The following is a 24898-nucleotide window of genomic DNA, read 5'->3' as shown; positions in this document are numbered from 1 at the left end:
TTTTGTTGTTTTAAGGACAGGAATGATGACATCTAAGGCTTAATGTTGGAGCTAAAATCAGAAGAGGTATTTTATTTTCATTTATATATTATTAGTAAGTTGTTTTGAAACAAATATATGACATGAAAAGGTCAGAATGGGAGTAATTAAATTCAGTAATAATTTCAATGAGTTCATTTAGTTATAAGGATTCCATTATTATTATTGAACATGACGTTTTCATTTTGATAAACTATAATATTTGAAGTGTTCAAAAATGCTAAAGTAATACATAAGTGAAAAACCAGTGTTTTGAGAGCATAATCATTTTAAATGCTCACAAAAACAGGATTAAAATTGCTGTGGGGGAGGGGCAATACTCATATCAGAGCTCCAGTTTTTGTCATGTTTGTGGATGCAGCTTGAAGGAGACATCAAATTAGTGTTTAAATAGTCTTTAAAAAAAAAAAAAGAAGCACTAGTTTTAAGATTTACAAACCTGATTACCTAAAAAAAAAGTCTGTCATTAAACATACCTTAAATACCCATTTTCTATGTGTACTCAATAAATATTTTTCAAGGAAGGGTAGAAAATGGAAATTAAAAACACATAAATGATCTTCACTTAGCAAGAGTGAACTAGTAAATCTATATCTACCATTGTTGAACTCTTACTATGTGCTAGGTGCTGTATTAAGTGTTTTCTATATAGCCTTTCTCTTAATCCTCTCAATAGCCAGGCATTTACAAAATCTGAAACTTAAAGGAGTTAGTTTGTCACTTCCAAAGTTCTTTCTGGACCCTTTTCTTCCTTGTTGTAGGCATTCTCCCTGGGAGAACTCACTCACTTCTAAGTCCTCAATTACTTGGTATTAGTAACTCCCAAGCATACACCTCAAGCCCCCATCCCCCACTGACTTTTCTAGACCCCTGTGATTCTACTACTGTGCACTAGATGCCTCCTTACTCCACAGGTACCCCTAATCTCAACATATCCAGAAGAACACTCTTTAGCTCACTCCATGCTTTTGCTCAGTGTTCTCTCTAGCAATGAATGATGATACCATCCATCTGTTGCTCAGTTTGGAAAGCAAGTCTCATCCTTGACTTACTTGCTCTCTCTCACCCATCACCTCTACCTGACCAATGTGTGGTGATTCTGTCTCTGCCACCTTTGATTTTTGCTGGACTTCTGCAATGCCCTGTCAACAGGTCTTCTCACAGCATTCCCCTCCACTCCATTCTACTTACTGCAACCACAGTAAGGTTTCCAAAATATGACTGTGGCTCCTGAGCACTCTTGGGGTAAATTAAAAACTGTTTATCATAATTTTGATGGTTTCTCATATATTTCCTCTTCATATCTAACTCTAACTCCTCCTTCTATCCTCCAAATATATACCCTTTGGCTGAGTATACTGATTTTTCTTTTCAATTTCCAACCCAAGTCTTTTCTTGCCTCCTGGCCTTGTCATTTGCATTCCCTCTGCCTGGAGTACTCTTTCTCTTTAAAGATCTTCCTTCACTAACCCCTATTTTTCATCTGTGTCTCATCACAAGTGCCACTTCTTCTGGGAAACCTTCCCAATCCCTTTATAGCTGGACTTTCTTTTTTCTTTTTTCAAAATGCTCTCACATCGCCCTGTGTCTCGTAGAATCCCCCTTATTATATCGTACCATTTACTATGTCATGATTATAAGATCCATAAAAGCTTGTCTACCTAAAAACTTGTCTACCTATGTTCTTAATATAAAACACAGTTTTTTGGCCCATACTAGGACCTTGATAAACATTTGATGAAAGAGTGGATAAAGTGCTCTACTAGCAAATGGCAAAACGTGTTAAAAACTCAAGATTTTTTTATCCCAAGACTGTGGTCTAGGCAACTGCACTCTGCTGCCTCCATCTCAAAAAATTATTGGAATTTGGAACATAAGGCCAGGATAATTTTTAAGTAAAGCAGAGGAGGGCCAACTATTTTCCGGATAAACTTGGACAAAGCATGTAATTCCAATTGAAAAAGCTGAAAAACCTGTACCCTTTGGTGGTAAAAGTTCAAATTTATTACCATAGGAAATCAGACCTCACAAGATTTGGCTATTCTGTGAGCCAAACAGGTATAAATCAAAGGTTAACTCTGTTGTTCCATTTCAAAAGAAAATATCAACAGGAAAGTTGAAGTTTGAATAAAATGTTTCTAATAAAAATTTATAATTGCTTTATAAATACAGAATCATACTACAAGGGAATATTTTTCCCTTTCCTTTAAAAAATGTAATACTTTTGTTTAACCTTAAGGCTCTAGTCTACAACTCTTCAAAAGTAACTCTTTGCAATTGCTTATTTAAAAGTGTGGCCACCTAAAGTGAAGTCTTTCAGGAATACTGCATGTGGTCTCAACAGGTTTTCAAAGCATAATTTCCACCCTTCAAGCCAAGACTATAAGCTAATGCTTCCTTTTTCTTTTTATATATTTTTTTCTAATAAGAGGATTTTTTTCTAAATAAAAGGCTTTTAGCCCCAGAGAATCATCAGAGCACTCATTAATCGATGCTTTTATTTGATAGAATGCACATTATTATTTGAAATCACTTACTTATCATAATTATAAAGCAGTATTACCGGGGCCCACCCTATCCACAGGGTGCACAGGCAACCCGAGTGCAGTAATAGTCTGTTTCCACTCACCTGAGAAATAGTAACCATTCACCAAGGAAAACATATTCCATCGTCAATATATACATATTACATTCACTACATATCATAGTGTTAGAGATGGAAATATCAGGTCGATTTCTGTTTTTTCTTTTTTCTTTCTTTTATTTTTTTTAATAGTACATGAAAAGGTCTTTTTCGCTCTTTAACCTCAGTCCAATTTGTGTCCAGTTTTTCAACCTGGCAATATATTTTTCATCAAAGCAAGGAGATACACAGTAGAAATACCACACTATGTCTTGTCTAGCATATCCATCAGGTTACACGGGGCTAAGTTTAAAACAGTCATATGAGGCATAAAACTACCTCACTCAAAAACAGAAACACAAAATTAGGCAATTGATGAGCCTGGGGATTGAACTTCATTTTGCAGTGGGTTGTTATGTCACCTGAATGGCTAAGCTGGGTTGGCCCGGGAGGACCCAGAAGATCAGGTCCCTGGATCTGTGCTTGATTCAGATCTGGATTTATTCTACCTCTAAGGCTGTGTCTGCCCAGTTAAATGTTGGCAAAAATTAACTGGAAAATTAGATTATTGTGCCTTTTGTGTTAAAAAGCAAAATGAAATACAATTTAAAACCTTCCAGGAGTATTTATATTTATATTTTTTGCAAATAAGGATTTTTTAAAAATGTTGTAGTCTGTAAGTCTTTATCTGAAAAAAATAAGGAATTCTGTGATTAGGCTTATTTTATCCTTTATAATAAAAATTCAAATTTCTTGTCTACCCACCCCTCCATGCCCTCTGTGAGATTCTAATTCTCTGATGGGGCCTAGGAATCTGCATTTCAGCAGTGCTCCAGGCAATGTGTGGGCCATATTTTGGGGAAACAAAATGTTCTAGATGAATCTAGACGAGCTCATTCTATTAAATCAAATATTCTTCTACTCAAAGACAAATTCCACTTTGTTCAGTATAGAGTTGTTGGTAGAACTACGTTATAGGAGTTTTGTGACCCTGGACAAATTCCATCCTCCTTAAACCTCAGTTTTCTCATTGTAGATGGAAAGGATCTTACTGTCATTTACAGTTATTTGGCAGCTTATCTGAGATAATTGAAAAACTAGCTCCCTGCACAGAGAGAAAGATGCTTCCCTCTCTTTTCTCGTCCATTCATTTCTCTAGGTTTGCTGCTGCTGCGTTTTGTACAAATCCTTTGCCTGTTATTAATGTGTTTCTTCCATCTCTGCTGATCTAGATTTTACCTGTTGTCCAAAGTCAGGTGTGAATGCTACTAAAACCCCTCAGGCCCTCAAGTGGAAAGAATCTTTTGTTACCCAAACTCCCATACAGTTAAAATAGCTCTGTCTCTTATTGCATTAACTGTATTCTACTGTATAAAATACTTATAATGTCTGTATATATTATCTCTTTTATGATCTCTTTTATTATATGTTATCTCTCTGATTGGGTTTCACCTTTGTGCCCTACAGTAAGTAAAATGTCTTTGGCTTTAAAGGTAGTCACTGATTTAAAGGGCATAGGAATGGACATAGTTTGTTAGACTATAATAACAACTCTGATATGCATTTATTAAACACATCATATTTATCCTGCAATCTGCTAGGTCCTATCTGTGTTTGGTACCATGAAGGTAAAACATCTAAATAATTGACTCTGTGCTGAGCTCTTTATTTGGTTATGTGGACATCTTTCTTGTATGGCCTTTTAAATGGTTCATTAAATGTTAAATGTTTGTCATGTGAATAAATGAACCAAAAAATACCTAGAACCTTGTAGACTTATACTTTATTAGAGTGTACACATCTGTGTTCTATGTCATATAAAGATATATTAAGTTATTTTTCTTTTTAACACCTTCAGCTGTTCTTTCTTTTTGAGTACATGTCTGTACATGCACAAGCGTTTGGGTGAAGTTTTATAAAGCAAAAGATAGAACAATGTACAAAATTAAAATAACTTGTGTCTCTTTGTTCTTGCCATTTCAGATGATGGAAAATTATCCTTTGAAGAATTCAAAGCATATTTTGCAGATGGTGTTCTCAGTGGAGAAGAATTACACGAGCTCTTCCATACCATTGATACACATAATACTAAGTAAGAAACTTTTTTATCACTGGATTCCATAAATGAGGCAGAGAGAGCGTGAATGCATTCATGTCCAGGAAGAAGAAAGGGAGGAACAATGTAGAGGGTATATTTTGCAATGTTTGCCTATGCTTAATTCTGAGATACATCTTTAGTAATTAAAACTGCTCTGAAAAATTGAATTTGAATCAGAAAATTAATGATCTTTTGTAGAAAGCTCCCCTAAAGTGTTTTTAGATTGTTCCCACTTTGCAGAATGTAAAGCCAAAGTATAAATTATAAATAAATATAGTTCTGCCATTAATTTAAAAAGTAGAATTTTGCCTTGTTATTGAGGCTTAATCTCAATTTGCTTTGTTTAAAAATTATTCTTAGGCCATTCTTACATTAACACAGTGAAAAGGAAGAATTGTAGCAGTTATCTGGACAATTCAGGTGTGCTGAATTCCAAATCACTGTTACCTGAGGACACAATTATCTCTGGAGAGCCAATGTATACGGTGATCCATTCTTTTACTTATTTTGCCTATATAAATCTCTCTTTTGTATTAGCATAACATTTCTGAAGTTTCTATTTATATTCTCACTATGCTTAAAAATATAAAATAATGAGGACTTTAGGGTACAGAGCAATAGAAATATGCTGCTTGTTTTGGGCAATTGAACCAAATCAGATTGTTTGTGACAGTCACAATTACAAAACCCTGATATGAAAAACCACCATTTCAGCCATGTCTTCAGACCTATCAGTGTGTCCATTGCTTGAAAAATCACTATCTTGCCTTAGGCAAAGTGTTGAGATGGCTCCAGGCAGTGAGCCAAGATGCCAAGAAAATGCTCTTGGGCTACATCTATAAACAGACATTTTTTTGAAGCTAACTATTAAGAAAAATTAAAAGATTAAATTCACTTTACTCAAGCAGTTGAATATTTTTCAAACAACCAATTTAGAAGTTTCTTGACTTCATTGGGGGGTTTCAAATTCTTCATCAAATGGCTTAAGTATTTTGTTGACAGAAACAGTATTCATGGGTAACTATACTCAACAATAACTCTAGCATATCAAGTCCATAGTAGGTATTGGTGGTACAACATGGAACCAGCTTACGGTTTTATGGAGAAATAGACCAATCAGCTGATCGTATCAATATAATTCATAAATGCTGTAATTGAGCTATGTACAGGACACTTTTGGACCATAAGTCCCAAAAGGGAGAAAATTTTAGCCCAATTATATAGGCTCAGGGAACATTTACAGAAGCTGAGTCATTATGAGAGATTACAAATTCCTTAGGTAAAAAAAGGGGTGGGGAGAAGAATATTCTAATCAGAGGGAGAAGCATGAGAAAAGTCCTGGAAGAAGAAGGTGAAGAGCAGCAACAAGTAGTTTCTTACTGCTAAAGTATCAGCTGGAAGGCTGAGAGTGAAAGATGAATCTGGAGAGGAAAGAAAGGACCAGATAAGATGGAATTTGCATTCTGTGTTTGCAAAAGTGCTTCAACTTTATCCTGAAGGCCAGGGAAAACTATTAAGGAACTTGAGCCAGGCTGCAACATCTTTATAGGTCATTGTGGATCTACTGAAGGGCAGGCTTAAAGGGGTAATAGTTGACTCCTTAAATCGCTACTGGGGAAGAATGTTTATTTGTGAAAGAAAGAAAGCCATGTGGTACTTTACTGGGATATGATACTTTAAAGAATAGAAGAGCAGACGCTCCCCTTGTGGCTTAGGTGTCCGACGTTGAGATGCTAATGCTTTGTTATGTATGCTGATTATTTCTTCCTCATTACAATTAGTATCGAAGTTTGGGTTTGGAATATTTATTGAAAGCCATAATAGTTCCAGAACTGGGTGTTATGAAGATTTTTAATATGTTACATTTAATTAATATTAATATTAATATTTATTCATATTAATGAAAAATAAAGTTTTCAATAGATCTTGTCAGCCTGTTTTGCTATTTTATTTATATAGTTATTAATTTGAATTACTTGGCATAGCTTTAAGACTACTAAATGTTAAAGAAGTATATGTAATGATTTATACAGTAAGTCTAAAGGAATAATTGTTACTATCAGTTTCTCTCATATGCATTAGTAACAACAAGTGTTTTCTGATCATAATGATGTTCAACTTTAATTTGGAGCTAAAGTGTATATTAGGTAGAGACTTCTGAATTATATTCATGAAATCCCTTTTTTTTTTAAGAAGGGATATCAATGTCAGTCTTTGATCTTTTACTGAGATTAATTCAAACGTTGGCACAGAAATTTTGGAGCAATATTTGAAGCAACTGATAACTTTTATCTTTGCATGATCCAAGTTTTAATTATTTTTACAAATGCACTATATATGCCAATTATTTTCTCCTTCTACTCGCCTTCTAAGAAGATAAGCTTTCCTCCAAATCCTGCCTCTGTTCATGTCCCTGACCACTCTAATTTAATCAAGAGAACAGCCTGACCTGAAGGAGTCAGTCATACATAACCTGGACCAAAACAGTCAGACTCACTGTCTCACACTGTTTATGGTAGGCTGTGAAAGTCAGAGTCTATGAACATTTGCTGCTGAGGCCCCTGTGGCTACCCAGCTCCTTCCTTTCCTTATGTCTGGAGTTTTGACTTCACTTTGGAGTCCATTAAATTGGTATCTCCCTAATACACTGCATTTTCTTGAACTTGCTTAAGATTCTGTTCTTTGTGAAAGAATGTTCTAAGACAGTGTTACCCAATCACATTCCTGCCATCTCTAAAAATTCAAGTCTTTTTGCTACAAATATTATATTTGTCATGCTTGAGGAGTGACTTACCCACTTTGAGAATATTTGGAAAGAAAGAAGGAAAATAATAAGGACATATCTGGCTACTTAATTTTTTTCTTTTGTCTCATGAAAATACTCTTAAAATATTATACTTGATTATGAAAAGCAAATATTGTTCAGAAGCATAATTAGAGCTTGTGTCTATAGTGCAGTATAATTATTTTAAATACCGAAATTAAGTACATTATTCCTCATAAAATTACATTAAAAAAGCATCATGTAAACTTATAGACTTTAAAAGGTCATGTTTTATAAGTTGCTTTTAAATGAACAAATGATAAATATACAGTAGTGTAATGATTTAAAAAAAAGTCTTAACAAAACAAAAATATATTGCCCTCTTCACACACGTTTAGATAGCAGTCATAATTCCCAAATCTAACTCTACTGGTTTTTCTCTTTTGTTTCAGTCATTTATTTCTTTAATCTTTCATTTTAAGAAATCAATATGTTCATTTGAGAAATTTCCTTAAGAGTAGTTCACTGCAGTTTTTTTTTTTCTTTTGTATGCCCTGGAATTACTTGGATCTCTTCAGTCAGGTTTTCTCTCAGGAATGCAAATAAATCCCAGAAAAACAAACCCCGAATACATTTAACCTCAAAATAACTATGCAAAGATTTCTGCAAAGATTTTTGTATATGAATATTACCAAGGTTGGAGATATTTCAGGTCTTAATCATAGAGAATGTTTTTAGTGCATTTCAAAACCAAACTACCTGTATCAACCACATGTCCTTATATGCCAAGGAAAGTGTCTAGCAGTTGTAATCACCTTTCAAGACTGCCCAGGCACAAGCTTAAGCTCAATGCTCAGTATAATCTCACTCTAATGAGAATTCCATGAATCATCCTACTTGTTTGTTGCTGTATTAGAATCCTTGCGTAGTGACTGTTTGCCAGAAATTACATTCCTAATCTATACATCCTGAAGATTTCATTCAGAGCAGCAACTTTAGAAGTGAAAAGAGCCCTGAGTAAAAAAGTAAGAGAAATTTGAAGGCATGGGAAACCCAGCTTTCCATCACCTTTTAAATTATTAAATTGATAGATATTTTTCATTATGTTTAGACATTTGGAAAATTTTCCTGAGTTTTTCTTGCATATAGTAATTGATTGAGTGTAGAACAAAAGACCAGCTTCTTTCTGTGGATATTACTTGGGATATTTTGCATGGCAAAGGAGAAGAAAGTCAAATATGTTTTTGTCATCAGGGCAAAGTATTGCTGAAAACTTTGATTTTTCTCAAGCTTTAAGAGAAGTGCATACAATTTAATATTCTGAAGTAACCTGAAGGATATCATGTCCACCTTATAAAACTTTCATAATTTCCCAGATTTTTGTCAAGCCTCATTTTAACTGTATTATTTCTGGGCCAAATATGCTTAGTCTTTCATTTTCTTTTAAAAAATTGTTAATCTCTCAATCATTTTAGTGAGCCTTATTGCACCCTTTCCAGACTCATTAAAGATGTTTTAAACTCATGTTTTTCTCTTATAAAGTTACTCTTCAGAAAAGATACTTAGAGCCCTTAAAATTTGTTTGTAAAAGAAACTAACCTAGCAAAAACTAAATCTATAGCTTGGTAGCTTACAAATTGGAACCATCACACCAGTTAAAGAGCAAGAATAAATAGAGGATAGATTTCCATGGTTCCTCAAAAGTGTTCTCATTCATCAGAAAGTTAGTCTGTCTACATTTTGCAGTTAGCTATAGGAAACTATGATGAATTTAGCATAAATCCTTGTGATGTTAATTATAGCAGAAAAAGGGGAGAGATCCCCTGGAGACCAAAACCAATTTTCCCAGCACACTGCACTTTGGAGTTCCAGATTGTTAGGGTACACCAAATGGTAGACCAGATGGAAGTTTCACTTCTGTGTCAGAGAGTGAACATACAGAAAAGCATCCCAGGGCCCTCAGATGGGAGTCTGTGACTAGAGATAGATAACTGATATCTTCTGATCAAGTGTTCTTTATTCCAAGCTAAAACAATTTTTTGGGTGCTGAGCACTGGGATTTCAACCCAGTACTTGTTAAATCACTGAAGCACACCAGAGTGACAAAAATATCACCACCTACTAAAAGAGCATAGTCCATCTTGAGCTAGCTCTGAAAGTTTAAAAAGCTCTTTCTTAAACCAAACTGAAATCTGTCTCTCTTAACTTCTACTTGGTTCTGCTCTGTAGGGCCTTTCAGAATATGATTATTTTATGACAAGTCTTTCTAATATTTGAAGACAGTTTTCATGCACCAATGAGATAAAGTCCCATAATAATTGGAAAGTAATGATTTCAAAGGATTTGTTTCAGATGGCAGAATTTTGCTCCTTTGGAAACAGAAAAAGTGCTTCACCTTGTATTTGTGCATGACAGATACATTCTAAAGCTTGATGAGTTAGGTGATGAAACCACTTTCTTTCTTGAGTTATCTATTACATTGCTTAAGTGGACGTATGCTGTGGGCAGTAGAAAAAGAAGGAAGGGTCAGTGCTCATGGAATAGGCAGTAAGTTGTTCCAAAGAGCATGGAGCACAATCTGCATGACATTGCAACTACAAAGCTTATTGCAATTCCAATAGTGGACAAGAGAGATCTCCTGCTTAACACAGCTTATACCATCTTCAACTAAGCTGAAGTCTTGGAAAGCAGTACCAAGACTTAAGTTCCTGGAGACAGAGCAGGCCACAGTCCCAGGTACTCAGCTAAGCAAGTGTGGTATGACTGAGAGACACACAGGAAGGAACAAGAAAAGAGAGAGAGATGGTGTGGCTATATGTCAAGAGAACAAAGTGAAGATCAAAGTCCGGAGTACATCAGACTAACATGCAATGAACAGACTGGGCTTGCCAGGCTTGGGTTTCAGCAATACAAATTTGGATAAGGAGCCCTGGCAGAACTGTGCTCCAGGTATTCAGGCAAGCCCTGAACTGGCCATCAGTAAACTAGCAGAGAACACAGAGTCCAGCTAGAACTTCTTTCTATCCATGAACCAAGGCTTGGCTGTGGAAACTAGGCAGTGGGCTGATCTTTGTCCAGGCTTTAAGTAGCTTTCTTGGCATAAGTAGATACAGGCCAGCAGATGTATGCTGTTTTTGAGAGAGAGGCATGATTTTCAGAATGCTTTGCATGCCAGGTGAGGGATGGAGTCAGAGGAACCACAAAGCTGTAGAGAGAATAACATACTTTTGACAGATTTTTCTCAACTCCTCTTAGGCCCTACTTGAGAGAAGTCACAGCAGGGCAAATGATTTTGTAGTAGGCAAGAATTATTGGATGTGAGTGACAGAAACAAATTAAGCTGACTTAAGGAAATAATTGTCTGGCTCACAAGTCTTATAGGTCCAGAGACAGATTTCACGTGTGCTGGAGGTAGCTACTCAAATGGTGTTGCTGAAAAATCTGTCTCCCATCATCTCTCACCTCTTCTTTTGCCTGTGTTAGCTGTTCTCTTGGGAGGGCCCTCTCGCTGAGAGGCCAAGATGGTTACTAGAAGCCCTAGGTTCATATTGCCACTGGCTTAGCAAACACTCAGAGAAACTGCTTTTATTTCCCAATAACTCTCAGCAATTCCTGGTTTTGAATTATGATAGCCTGGCTTAGATCTCATGCATATCCCTGGACAAATCACCATTTTCAAGAAAACATAATGCAAAATAGAACCAGGATGCTATTTCAGAATAAAGGTGAGTAGATGCCAGGCAGGCAAAACTTGAGTCTCCCACAGATCAAATAACTGCTTATTCAGCCTCAAGGACTTCTCTTTACCCTCTCATATTTTAGAGGAAGATAATCTCCTTCCCCAAGAGGACAAAGGGCATGAAGTTTAAACTCCAGAGAGTTCTTACTAATTGTGGGATCAATCAGGAAAATCTGTAGCTATCGATAATGGGAAACAGTGAAGTCAGGGAGAATTCTGTTGTCAGGCTTCCTGGTCCCACTGAACCGCCCAGGGTTCTATCCCCTGACACCCTCGTCCTTCCTGACCATCTGACTGTTTCTATTCCCAGGAGTCCTGCTTTCCCATTCTCTTCCTACTAGAGCCATGCCTCTGATGCCCTTCTTTTCTCCTAATGGTCTTGACAGCTCTTTGTATCTTCAGCAACTTCCAAAACTTAGACTTTGTAACACCTGGTTTTCTTCTCCTTAGCCTTCCTCTGTAATCACCCCCTTAGTATAGATGTTCTGGGAAATTCTCACATATTGTGCTATACTTATTTCTTGAGAATTTAAAAATTATGAAGAATTATGTACAAAGCTAAGAAACACTATTTGATTATATCCTATACAGGTGTACTTTTTACCACATTTTTAGAGGCTGAAAACGGAAGTCTTACACTTTTACCAGGACTCACTCTAAACTATTACTGGGCCTATGATTATTGATTCCATTTGGATATTAGAACTAACCTGTAGCCTTCGGATTTCCTTATCATTCACTGATTTTTAGGTCTACTTTTCACATCAACAATTACTGAAACCCATTTACTTGCTTTAACTGAAACCCATTTACTTGCTTTGAGAATCTTTGATAAGCTCACAAAGATGTGGAGAGAGAAAAAAATCCAAAGTGGTTTTAAAAACTCTTCTTTCCTAGGAAGGCATTTCACTGGCGTCACTACCATCTCCTTCTAAATCAGGCCACTCCACAACCTGCAGTGTGGATTGGGGCACTGCATTCTTCCCTGGAGGAAGAGTGCAGAATCAACAAGCCCAATTCTGCCTCATAATTAAAAGATTAGCAAAGTTTGGAGAATTTATAAAGGAAAGAATGTGAAAGGGATTTTTTCAAATGACATGGAAATGGTTTATTCTTAGTTATAATTTTTTGGAGAAAGAAAAACTGGTTCTAATTTTCTCTGACAAAAATGGTAGTCAAGTCAAATATTGTGTCAAGGCAGTTTCTATATAATTTCTAAAAATATTTAATTTCTAAAGGAAATGCTTAATTTCTAATTGAATAGGAAAATGCATTTATGAAGTGATTATGTACCAGGCAATTAACTTCCATCATCTTACTTAATCTTTAAAAAAAGCAAACAAACAAAATAAGAATGTATTGTCATTCATAGCCTACAGTTAAGCAATCTGATACAAAAAGTTAAATAACTTGTCCAAAGTTACACAAATATTATGATTAAGGGTCTGGGGTTTTCCCAGGTCTGCCTGAAAACGAAACCCAAGCTCTTTCCATTGCCATATCATCTCAATAAAATTTCATGTTTTTTGCTTTGTATTTCATGTATCAGAAATCAAAATATTCCAAGGCAATTTTTAAAAATCGCTTTCAGGTAATTTATCCTTGACGAAAAGATGGTTAATTCTCTCTAACAGTAGAATATATTTGATGTATACTATAGAGGTAATTGCTTTAATTGCTGCCTTTTTCTCTTCTCTTTTTATATCTATTATGTAGGGTTTTTACAGTGTAGGAGTTGCTACAATGTAGAAATGTTATTCTTCTTTTCTGTGGACATTGTTTCCATTCTTTGCACATTTTCCCTCCCTCTATCCTACCTTTACACTTAGAAATCATCATCTACTTTTAGACTTAGTTGCTGCCATCCTCCATCCCATCACTTTGCATTTGCCATATTTGCTCTATTGCTCTTCAGAGTACTTACAGAGTTTTACTGTTTCCTTTAATCGTTTGTATTAAGGGCCTTTTCAAACTTTTTCATATCTTTTTTTATATTTTCTTATCTAGAGAATTATTTTTCTGGTTTTCATCTATTCCTCCTCCCAAAAAAGCTTAAATTCTTTTTTTTAAATTTTACTTTAAGTTCTGGGATACATGTGCAGAATGCAGGTTTGTTACATAGGTATACATGTGCCATGGTGGTTTTCTGCACCTAGCATACAGGTGTTTAAATTCTTTTTTAAACTTAATTGGACTCTTTCTTTCCATCAGCCATGAAAGAGTTGCCATTAGTGAAGTAAAATCAATTACTACTCAAAATAAAAATTGTCTACTGAGGAAGCTAGATGAATGATTTATTCACATAAATGCAGTTTTTTTTCTTTTTTTCCCCTATTTCATAAAAGCTATATTTCAAAATTTTAAGTACAATGAAGAATTTTCCAAATAATCAAAAACAGAGAAAAATTGCTGCTTGCAGCCATTTTACAAGCAATAATAAAAGAAGTTCTTCAGGCTGAAAGCAAGCAACCCTGGACAGTAATTCAAATCCACACAAAAAGAGATCATCAGTAAAGGTAATTATATAAGAGATAGTATAAATTCATGTTTCTTCTTCTTCTCTTAACTGATTTAAAAAGCAATTGATTGTGTTGTCTGTGATTTCTTTCAGCAGTGTTTTATAGTTTTCCTTGTAGAGATCTTTCACATCCTTGGTTAGGTATATTCCTAAGTATTTTATTTTATTTTTATTTTTTGGCAGCTATAGTGAAAGAGGTTGAGTTTTCTATTTGATTCTCAGCTTGGTCGCCGTTGGTGTGTAGCAAAACTATTGATTTGTGTACATTAATTTTGTATCCTGAAACTTTGCTGAATTCATTTATCAGTTCTAGTAGCTTTTTGGGTGAGCCTTTAGGGTTTTCTAGGTATACAATCTTATCATCAACAAACAGTGACAGTTTGACTTCTCTTTACCAATTTGGATGCCCTTTATTTCTTTCTCTTTTCTGATTGTCCTGGCTAGGACTTCCAGTACTATGTTGAATAGCAGTGGTAATAGTGGGCATCTTTGTCTTGTTCCAGTTCTCAGGAGGAATGCTTTCCACTTTTCCCCATTCAGTATAGTGTTGGCTGTGGGTTTGTTGTAGATAGCTTTTATTACCTTAAAGTATGTTCTTTCTAAGCTGATTTTGCTGAGGGTTTTAATCATAAAGGGATGCTGGATTTCTTTTTGTTTTTTATACTTTAGGTTTTAGGGTACATGTGCACAATGTGCAGGTTTGTTACATATGTATCCATGTGCCGTGTTGGTTTGCTGCACCCATTAACTTGTCATTTAGCATTAGGTGTATCTCCTAATGCTGTCCCTCCCCCCTCCCCCCAACCCACAAATGCAGTTTTTTTCTTAAGTCATAAATATCCACCAGATGGATGAAATCAATGCAGTAAAATTGTAACCCCAATCTCTCTAAAATACATGGTGCTCACTTCGTGGACAGTTTTTTTCCTCCATTTCCAATGCCCCAACCAATTCTGTACATTTTTCTCAAGAATGGTCAATTTAAGAGAACAGTTATAGTTGTTCTCCATGAATTCTTAAGATTTCAGAATTCTCAGCCAGGCATGGTGGCTCACGCCTGTAATCCCAGTACTTTGGAAGGCTGAGGCAGGCGGATCACTTGAGATCAAGAGTTCGAGACCAGCCTGGCCAACATGGTGAAACCCCACCTCTACTAAAACTACAAAAATTAGCTGGGCATGGTGGCGCGTGCCTGTAATCCCAGCTACTTAGGAGGCTAAGGCATGAGAATTGTTTGAACCCGGGAGGTGGCGGTTGCAGTGAGCTGAGATTGTGCACCACTGTACTCCAACCTAAGAGACAGAGTGAAACTGTGTCTCAAAAAAAAAAAAAAGATTTCAGAATTTTAGAAATAAATGTAGATTACAAATAACCAAAAAGTCACTGCTTACTTTTGAAGTGCAGGTTTTTTCAAGAGCAATTTTTTAAGGAAAATATTTCCCCCACTGCTATAGTCTGAATGTATGTGTTTCTTGGAAATTTATATGTTGAAACTTAACATCCACAGTGATAGTATTAAAAGGGAGGGCCTTTGGCAAATGACTAGGTCATAAGGATTCCACCCTCATGAATGGGATGAGTGCCCTTATATAAAAGAGCCCTGAAGGAGCTTGTGTGTCCCTTCCACTTACGTAAGGATACATAGAAAGTGCCATTGATGAGTAACAAGCCCTCATTAAACACCAAATCTGTTGGTGTCTTAATCTTCGACTTAGCCTCTAGAACTGTGAGCAGTAAATTTCTGTTGCTTATGAATTACCCAGTCTAAAGTATTTGTTAGAGAAGCCCAAAAGGACGAAGACACCCACAAACCAGATAATATAAACAGTACATAATTATTGTAAAAAGAGTTGAAAATATAGAAAATTAGAAGAAAGAGCATAAAATATCTGAAACCTCACAACCTTGAGATAATCACCAATAGCATTTGGTTACCATGGCTTTTAATGTGTGCATTCTATTTTAATCATGGAAAACTACTTGCTTTCAGATTTCTTTTCCTTTTCTACCCTCTATCCTTATACTATCCCCCATAACCAATCTTTATCACCTAAAGTGGTCTTGTGTATTTTTTTCCGTGTTTATGTAATCATATACACATCTGTATGTCTCATGAAAGCTTTCCCTGACTTTCTTTATTAGTTTAAATTTTCTATTCTGCATTTTCATTGTAACATGGACTGCTCTCTACAGCACCTATATCATTTACAATTTTATATTTATTAGGGTGTTTATTTGATTGGGATTTACCGCTAGCCTAAATTCCATGAAGGCAGAGGCCATAACTATCTTGCTTTTCATTGATTCTCAGCATAGTGTTTAGCACATATTGCAAGCTCAATAAACATTTGAGATGATAAGAGATAAATTCCTGCTTCCTCAAATCTCATGCTATGCACTTTGCCTGACTAGCCTTGCTCTTCTCCTTAGCATAGTAAAGTTTTCCAGGCATTAGAGGGCACTCAATGCCATAAAAAGCAGTATTGCTATGCAGAAAGAACTCAGATTTGCCAGGCTTGGGCTTATGTCCCTCCACTATCTGTCTATGAGGAGTTTGGGTGGTCATTTCCTTTCACTGGACCACAATTTCATTGGCTTTAAAAGAGAGCCAATGTAAGAACCCATTTTGCGGAATTTAGGACTAATATACAAATACTTGCCACAAAATAATAATAATAATTATTATTATTAAGATGTATTCACTAACCTTTCCTTTTCTTTTGGATCATTTGCTTTCTCCAAATTTCCGTAACTATAGTTTACACCTTCAAGAGGTACCATTTAATTATATAATATCTTCTGTTATGTTTGCTAATTGTTTCATTAGCATGTTAATCTTGTCTCCAAATATAATTGTAAATTCCTTTGAAGCAAGGACCATTGTTCTCTACTACTTCCAGCAATTGCTGTAATACATTCAATAAGTGCTTGGTTACTTGACTGATATAGAAAAAGGATATTTTCATTTGATGTAAGAAAGGCGTGCAAAAGCACATTGCTGGTGACTTTTAGAGTCTAGACCCTGCCTGACTGATCATAGAAAGAGTAACGCCATTAACAGATCTTATCAAACACAGAAGGAGAACTGATTCCTTTTGTTTGGGAGGAGGATAAATGATAAATTTGACTTTAGACTATCAGTTAAACTCAAGCACTTTTGAATGCTATTGCTATATTAAAATAGTTCTCTACTCCTGTGACTTAAAGGCCGTGAAATATAATTTTGGATGTAAATGTGGATTATTTTCATATTTTAACACACACGAAATACGTTCAAATGAGGAGTTTCTTTTTCCTAATATAATTATTGGATCTTCGTTTATATGTTAAAAAAAGTTTTCATTGCTTAAAAAGAAGCTCCAACATTGCTTAAAAAGAAGCTCCTGCTACACCGAATATTATATTTTCTGATCTCTTAAAAGGTTTCTCACTGGGAAAAATAGACTAAATAGCAAAAGCTTTTAGTAGTTAACTCAAAATATAAGAAGAAGAAAACTGGGCATGAGAATCAGGTGAACGTTTTTGTTCTTGTCTCATTCACTAATGGGTTTAATGGTTTAATTTTATTTTAAGGTTTTCCTGGGAACTTATTTTTAGTTAACTTTAGATTAAAAATGGTAATTTAGAATAATTAGAAATCTACCTGTGGTGGGCCATAGGGTTTTGATCATTTACATAACTAACTTTTCCTCAATCTTCCACCATCCTCATTGCTGTCAGATTAAAATAAATTTTGTCTTCAGAGTGGCACAAAGAGTTTTTTTATTTTGTTTGATTGTGAATAGTTTCCAAGTGAAAATTCAGTTTGTCAGATTTGACAACCATTATTCTAGTTGAGTTTGCAGCTTCCAAAAAATTAGTCATTTTTTCCCTAATTATTCATTTATTTATTCAACAAGCATTTATTAATCTGCAATGATATCATATGCCATGTATTATGCATAAATGAATGAATATTACTTTATTTTTATGGGATGCAGACGTACTGATGGATAGAAAACTATTTTCCAAATATCTCATGAGGCTGATGTTTTGCCAAAATGAAGGCAATGGCTCATATTTACTATGATTGAAGAGCATAAGAAGCACTCTTGTTCTTTAATATTTCTATCTCTATGCTTGTCTTTAACTCAGGATCTTTGCAATAGTTAATTGTTGATAAAATGCACTTTAACACATTTAAGTCATTATTTTTTTACAAAAATTAAACTGCCGGAAGTTATTCATGGGAAATTAACCTTTAAAAAATAGTTCCAAAAAGCCAGAGATGCCTGGGTAATGTGCTGATTGCAGGGAGGTCACCTGTGCTACTTTGGCCGAAGGCCAGCCATTGAGGAAATAATATAGAAGGGGCAGTGAAATCCCATTACAATACATTTATCTGCCAGGGATAAGTTCCAAGACCCACAGTGGATGCTTAAAACTCCAGATAGAATGGAACCCTATGTATACTATGTTTTTTCCTATCTGATAACCAAGAGGGCTACTAAATGACTAATGGGCAGGTATTGTATACAGTGTGGTTACCTTGGACAAAGGGATGGTTTGCATCCTGGGTGCAACTGCAAAAAGTTTCTCCACACTATTTAGAACAGTGTGCAATTTAAAATTTATGAATTGTTTATTTCTAGGATTTTCCATTTAATATTTTTGAACCACAGTTGACTGCAAGTAACTGATACTACAAAAAGTGAAACCTTGGAGAAGGGAAAACTACTGTAATTGAAAAATGATTGATCAGGGTCCCTTCTGTGGATTCATCAAGAATCAAATAGGGAAAATTACCATTTGACCTTTATTTTTAAAATACAAGTAGAAATAATAGAACTGTGTCTAGTGTCTCTGAGTCTCTTCCACTGGCTTCTCTCTCTCTCTGCCCCCTGTTGCTCTCTTGCTGTGATGCTTTTCCAAGCTTGAGCTTGACAAATCATTATGTCTGTACCAGACTCGTTTAAATTAGAATGGACTGTAAGAGGCTTCCAGTCATTGAGTTTTTGTTTTACTATTTAATCTAATTGTTTCTTTGCATTTCAACTTGTATTCTGAATTCCTCGCCCCAAGTTTTTACCCTTTATATTTTACATTTCAAAATCTCTTTATTGTGCGTAGAGCTAATTGTGTCTATGTCCTGGTTGGCTCATAAAAATTCATAGGGATTGTGTCTTTAAAATAGAGCACAGTCAGAGAAACATATTCCAATGAAAAAATAAGGGTTTTTTAAAAATTAATTTTGTTGAATGTATGAAAAATTATTATCCTTGTATTTGATTGAAACTATTCACTAGGGTGAAGAAAGTACAGTAAGTCTTCACTTTACATCGTTGATAGGTTCTTGGAAACTGAGACTTTAAGTGAAACAATATATAACAAAACCAATTTTACCATAGGCTAATTGATGTAAATAAGAGTTAAGTTCCTATAGCATATTTCTAGTCATAAAAGCATCATAAAACCTCTAAATAAAGACCCAAAACATTTCTAATATTAAATATTGAAATAAGTGTGAGCTATATATACATTTAAGAAAGACTAATAAAAACAAATAAGACAATTATTTACCCACTTACTCCAGTTCAGGGTTGCAGGTGGCCAGAGCCTATTCTGGCAGTTCAGGCACCAAGTAGGCACCAGCCTTGGACAGGATGCTGTCCCATCACAGGGTGCATGCACACTCGCACCCATAGTCACTCAGACTGGGACCATTCAGACATGCCAGTGAACATAATGTGCACATCTTTGGAGGGGTAAGAGAAAATCTGAGTATCTGGAGAAAACTCACATAGACGTGGAGAGAACATACAAACTCCACACAAACAGTGGCCTCTGTGGGGAATCAATTTTTTCCCTTGTCTACGTTATAACAAAACAAAGTTGCGTGAAACAACTCTATTCAAAGACCTGCTATAATCTGTATTTCCAAACTCCTGACAGAAATCTCCCTTTCACAGTCAGCTGCTGTAATCTATATTTCCAACCCCATGTCAGAAATCTCCCTTTCACAGTCAGTCTACATAGGAAATTTCTGTCCTTGATTTGTTATTTAAAGTTGCTTGCACAAGATTTCTTAACCTGGGTAAAATCAACCCCTGGAAATTTAATATAAAATTAAATATAAAATGTTATTGCATATTGCCTATTTTTATTTTGAGAAAAATAGGGAAGGGATGATTGGTACATTTTATCAGACTTTCAGTGTTCTGTGCCAAAACAGCAAAGAACCACTACTCATCTTCTCTCTTAACTTCTAAATCAAATAATTAATCAACTTTTAATAAATCATTTTATATTTATCTTGCTATAACAAAAACAGTTTAAATATTGGAAGAGGCTACCACAAAAGGCTAGTGAAGTTTCTTAGGAATTCCTGGGAAGAGGATCCAGGAGATTAGGGAGAGAGGACACGGTTAAACTTGAACTCTGAAGTCAACCCAAGTCTAACTCAATTTGTGAAGTCAGTTGTGTATTGCCTATACAAACTGAGCTTGCTATTCCTGGTGTTCTTCATGTGCAAGTTATTGTACCAGCTACTAGGGATATAGTGGTGGTAAACAAGGGATTTACAGTTTAGCAGAGAAAGTAGACAAGCAATAACTTGATTAACTATGACAGGGAGATATAGTGCTTTGAGGGGAACAGGGTGTGCTAACCTTATCTTAACGGTTAGCCAGGACCTCTTAGAGAAGCCATAGAGTTTTACTAAGAAAAGGTATGAGTAAGGATGGAGATAGAGATGATGTTTTCAGCCAAAGAGAATAGCACATATGGAAGCCTGTAGACAGAGACAGCGTGGCATGTTAGAGAAGCTGAAGGGCATTCAGCATGAGCAGAGCACTGAATTGGGGTGGAGAGAGGCTAGAAAAGCCAAGAGGGGCCCTAACTGTAAAAGGCTTGAGAATCAGTAGGGTTATCAAATTTCTACCCTGAGGTCAGTGCCAAGCCATTGAAGGTTCTTAAACCTGGAAGTCACTGGATTAGGTTTATGTTTTCAAAAGATAGCTCTCCCCAAGGTGAAGAGAATTGGTGGGAGAGGACAAATCTGGAGACAGCAAAACCAGGTAAGAGGTGTTTCACCTGTGCTTTAAAAAATGTTAGCTAGATTTTGAAAGATCTGAATCTCTAGTCTTTCTGATTTTGCCTAAATCTTTCTGATCTGGAAAGCTTTTGAATAAGAATTACCCTGATGCTGCAAAACAATAATAATAACAACAATAATAATGGTTAACATATATGGCTCAGTTTGCATAGGCAATACAGAATTGACTTCACGGATTGAGTTAGACGTGACTTGACTTCAGAATTCAAATTTAACAGTCAGGGAGACTCCCTAATCTCCATAATAACATTTATGGATTACTAACAATAATAACGGTCAACGTAAAGTGCCAGACCTAAGTACTTTCCATTCATTAACTTACTTAATCTTTACAACAAATCTATGATCGACCGCATTTTGCACATAAGGAACCTGAGCCACAGTGAGATTGGGTCACTTTCTCAACATTGCCCAGAGAGTATGCACTAAGGCAAGCCACTCTGGCTCTTAACTGTTACTCTATGCAGCTTCTTACTAAATCCAACTTTGTCCACTGCCTTTGGAATCTGTCAGAGTGGTAATCTTCATTCTGTTTCTGAAGGCCCTGGCCGAGCAAATTTTTTATTGCTTTACTATCCTTCAGTATTAACTGGAGCTAATAATATTTTCTGGCAAGAAAATTGTAAAAACTTATGAGCACATTTTTAAAAGCAGTGTAGCCTGCTAGCCAGGGGAGGTGATATGTCAATATGTGAGGTTTGTTTGACTTGGGTTAGTAGTTCTTACCGTGCAGAACCACGTAAAGCACAGTCATTGCTCATTGCCGGCTCTTGGGTTAACAACGGGAAAATGGCGGTACCAGCGAAGCCAGACCATTCATTTAGTTCTCTGCACATTGTCCTAAGTCTTCTTTGGGGGGGATGTTGCTGCTATTTGTGGTGGGGGGCACAGATATCTTCAATCAATAGAAATCAAATATTTCAGGAGGAAGAACAAAATGGTAGTGGTAAATCTATTAAAAAAAAAAAAAGTGACCAAGGCCGGGCTCAGTGGCTCACGCCTGTAATCCCAGCACTTTGGGAGGCCGAGGTGGGCGGATCACGAGGTCAGGAGATCGAAAGCATCCTGGCTAACACGTTGAAACCCCATCTCTACTAAAAATACAAAAAAAAAAAAAAAAAAAAAAAATTAGCCGGGCATGGTGGCAGGCGCCTGTAGTCTCTGATACTCGGGAGGCTGAAGCAGGAGAATGGCGTGAACCCGGGAGGTGGAGCTTGCAGTGAGCCAAGATCGTGCCACTGAACTCCAGCCTGGGAGACAGAGCAAGACTCCGTCTCAAAAAAAAAAAAGGGACCAAGTAGTTGAAGTAGTTCATTGGAAAATAGTGCGTAGAAGTGACCTATCTTGGGCAGAGAGCCCTTCAAGATTAATATCTCCCTTTCTGAAGAGGCTTAGAAATGTGCACTCCAGTTGACAGGAGTTGCTTTTTCCCTCATTATGTCTTCAAGATGCAATAGTATCTTGTAAAATGGGTTTTCTTTGAAAACAGAGATTAACGTAGTATCGAGATGCATGAGGGTCAAAAGCAACTTCACATTTTTAATAATAGGAGAATATTGGAGGCCACTGAAGCTTGTGGGTATCACCTAAGAAAGGAAGATAAGAACTGCCATACCTGTTGGGGACTCTGCCTGCCTCTCTCCTCCTTAGTGTTTACTTCAGCAACAGTGAAAATGACCTGGGGATTTATTTTCAGGGACAACAAGGAAAGGGGGAACTGAGCATTCTGGGTTTCAGTACTGACAGAAAAGAATCCTCTGATGAAAAATGGGGAGGTGACAGCTCTGAGAATTACAGAAAAGCAATCTGAACCTTGGCATGAAAATGGCATGAGGAGGCATCTCAGGCCTGAGAAATAATTTGGAGGCTTTAATAGTCAGGAGCCCATGCAGTTCTCTAAAAGGTGGACCCTGCATTATCCTTAGCAAACTAACACAGGAACAGAAAACCAAATACTGCATGTTCTCATTTATAAGTGGGAGCAACATGATGAGAACACATGGACACATTGTGGGGAACAACATACACTGGGCCTGTGGGAGGGCGAGGGTGAGAGGAGAAAGAGCATGAGGAATAATAGCTAATGGATGCTGGGCATAATGCCTGGGTGATGGGATAATCAGTGCAGTAAACTACCATGGAACACATTTACATATATAACAAAACTGTATATCCTGCACATGTACCCTTAAACTTAAAATAAAAGGTGGAAAATAATAATAATAAAAAGGTGGAGCCTGGGGAGTATTACATCATAGACCATTGGAAGCCTCCTAAAAGGTCCATCCACCTTCAACCTCAAAGGTCAACTTTCGTCCTTGGGCTCGAAGTTGTATACACTACAAATCTATATGCCTAACGAAAAGATGTGATGTTGCCTTTTTTTTGAAATTTTCCATTGTTTCTCATTCCTTAAAGATAGGTAGAGGGTAGGAGTGAGGGTTGGTTAAGCTGCATCTCACATGATAGAAGCTGTCTGCAGGGGAACATCATCAGCAGGCTTTCAAGGACCTGGCTGTGTGGGTGGGCTTATTGGTTGCTGTGAGCTGTTTGTTTTATGTGGGCTGCCTGCTAGAGCAGCTTGTCTGCAGAGCTCCTTGCTCTTCAAATGAATGCTGGGCTGTCTGGCCTGCCATTGTGCACCATTAGAGTTTTGTGACCACACTCAGAGACTTTTCCAATGTAAGGCATTTTCTATAACAACACAAAGTGCCAAGAAAATGCTGTCATTTAGATGGCCAGAGATTTTTCTTTTGTTGTCTGTTTTAATGGATGTCAGAATATTATGCATGATTTTTATGGTGTGTGCCTTGAGTTTCACTAATGTTGCTAAGGCCTTTATGGGTAGTGCTAATGGTACGTGATTATAAGTTCTAGAAAGGTTGCCTCAGAAAGTGGCAGGTAGGGATAGATGGAAACATGTAAGGTTTACTTCACTATTCTGTGTCCCTTTTACATTGTATTAGTCCATTTTCATACTGCTATGAAGAAATACCTGAGACTGGGTAATTTATAAAGAAAAATGAACTCACAGTTCCACATGGCTGGGGAGGCCTCCCAGTCATGGCAGAAGGCAAAGGAGGAGCAAAGGCACGTCCTACATGGCAGCAGGCAAGAAAGTCTGTGCAGGGGAACTGTTCTTTGTAAAACCATCAGATCTTGTGAGAATTATTCACTATCATGAAAACAGGAAGGGGAAAAACCCACTCCTGTGATTCAGTTACCTCCCACTGGATCCCTCCCATGGCACATGGGGATTATGGGAGCTACAATTCAAGAATTCAAGATGAGATTTGGGTGAGGACACAGCCAAACCATATCACACACCATTTCTTTGGTTGAATAAGTGTATAATTGCTGGTCTCTTTTCCCCCATCATATATAAGACAGTTATGAGTAAACATCTCCCCTAGCAAAAGAAAGAGAAGGATCTTTTTATGCTTTCTCCTTCTGTTCTTTTTCTTTAAGTTCTGAAGCAACTATGATATGCAGGGTCATGAATAGAAGATCTTTAATATTACTTAGTGTGTAGCAGAGAATGAAGTCATTGACTTTTCCTTGGCTCTATTGTCTATTGTTAGAGACAACTGACTATTATACGCTCATCTGCCAGAACAGCGAGACAAAGTAGGTGGCAAGACCCCAAAGATAATTCAACACTGAACTCTGAGATTTGCTTCATTTCGCTTAAACAGATATTTATTGAGCACTGGCTGTGGGCTAGAAACTGTGCAAATATAAAATCTAGCATCATTTTTGGACAGCAGTACTTCCTTTTAAGCTGGATGCTTCCTCTTGTATTTTTAGATCACTGACAATGTAGATCAAGGAAAAGAAAAAATCCTTGCTTCTGACAGAGAACTTCTAGTCTAAATTCTTCATCTTGCATTTGAGGAAACTGAGTTCAGCAGAGCTAAGGGACTTCCCAAAATTATGACTGATGAATCCTAGCTTGGAACCCATGTCTCCTGAATCCATCCCTCCATCTTTCCTCTATTCTATACTGCTTTTTTCCTTACAGGTA

The 24898-nt window shown here is 36.5% G+C and overlaps 1 protein-coding gene across 2 annotated transcripts in view; it reads left to right on the top strand.

Annotated features, from left to right (window-relative positions):
- Positions 1-24898, top strand: part of NECAB1 (N-terminal EF-hand calcium binding protein 1) — a 192890-nt gene that overhangs the window by 28542 nt on the left and 139450 nt on the right. For both annotated transcript variants that reach the window (XM_030794921.1, XM_003268280.4), the window contains exon 3: positions 4646-4754. In XM_030794921.1, the coding sequence (XP_030650781.1) occupies positions 4646-4754 (109 nt within the window). The remainder of the gene's footprint in view (positions 1-4645; positions 4755-24898) is intronic.

Source organism: Nomascus leucogenys, chromosome 16 (genome assembly GCF_006542625.1).
Source record: "Nomascus leucogenys isolate Asia chromosome 16, Asia_NLE_v1, whole genome shotgun sequence".
Taxonomy (NCBI): Eukaryota; Metazoa; Chordata; class Mammalia; order Primates; family Hylobatidae; genus Nomascus; species Nomascus leucogenys.
This window is presented reverse-complemented; position numbering and strand designations above follow the sequence as displayed.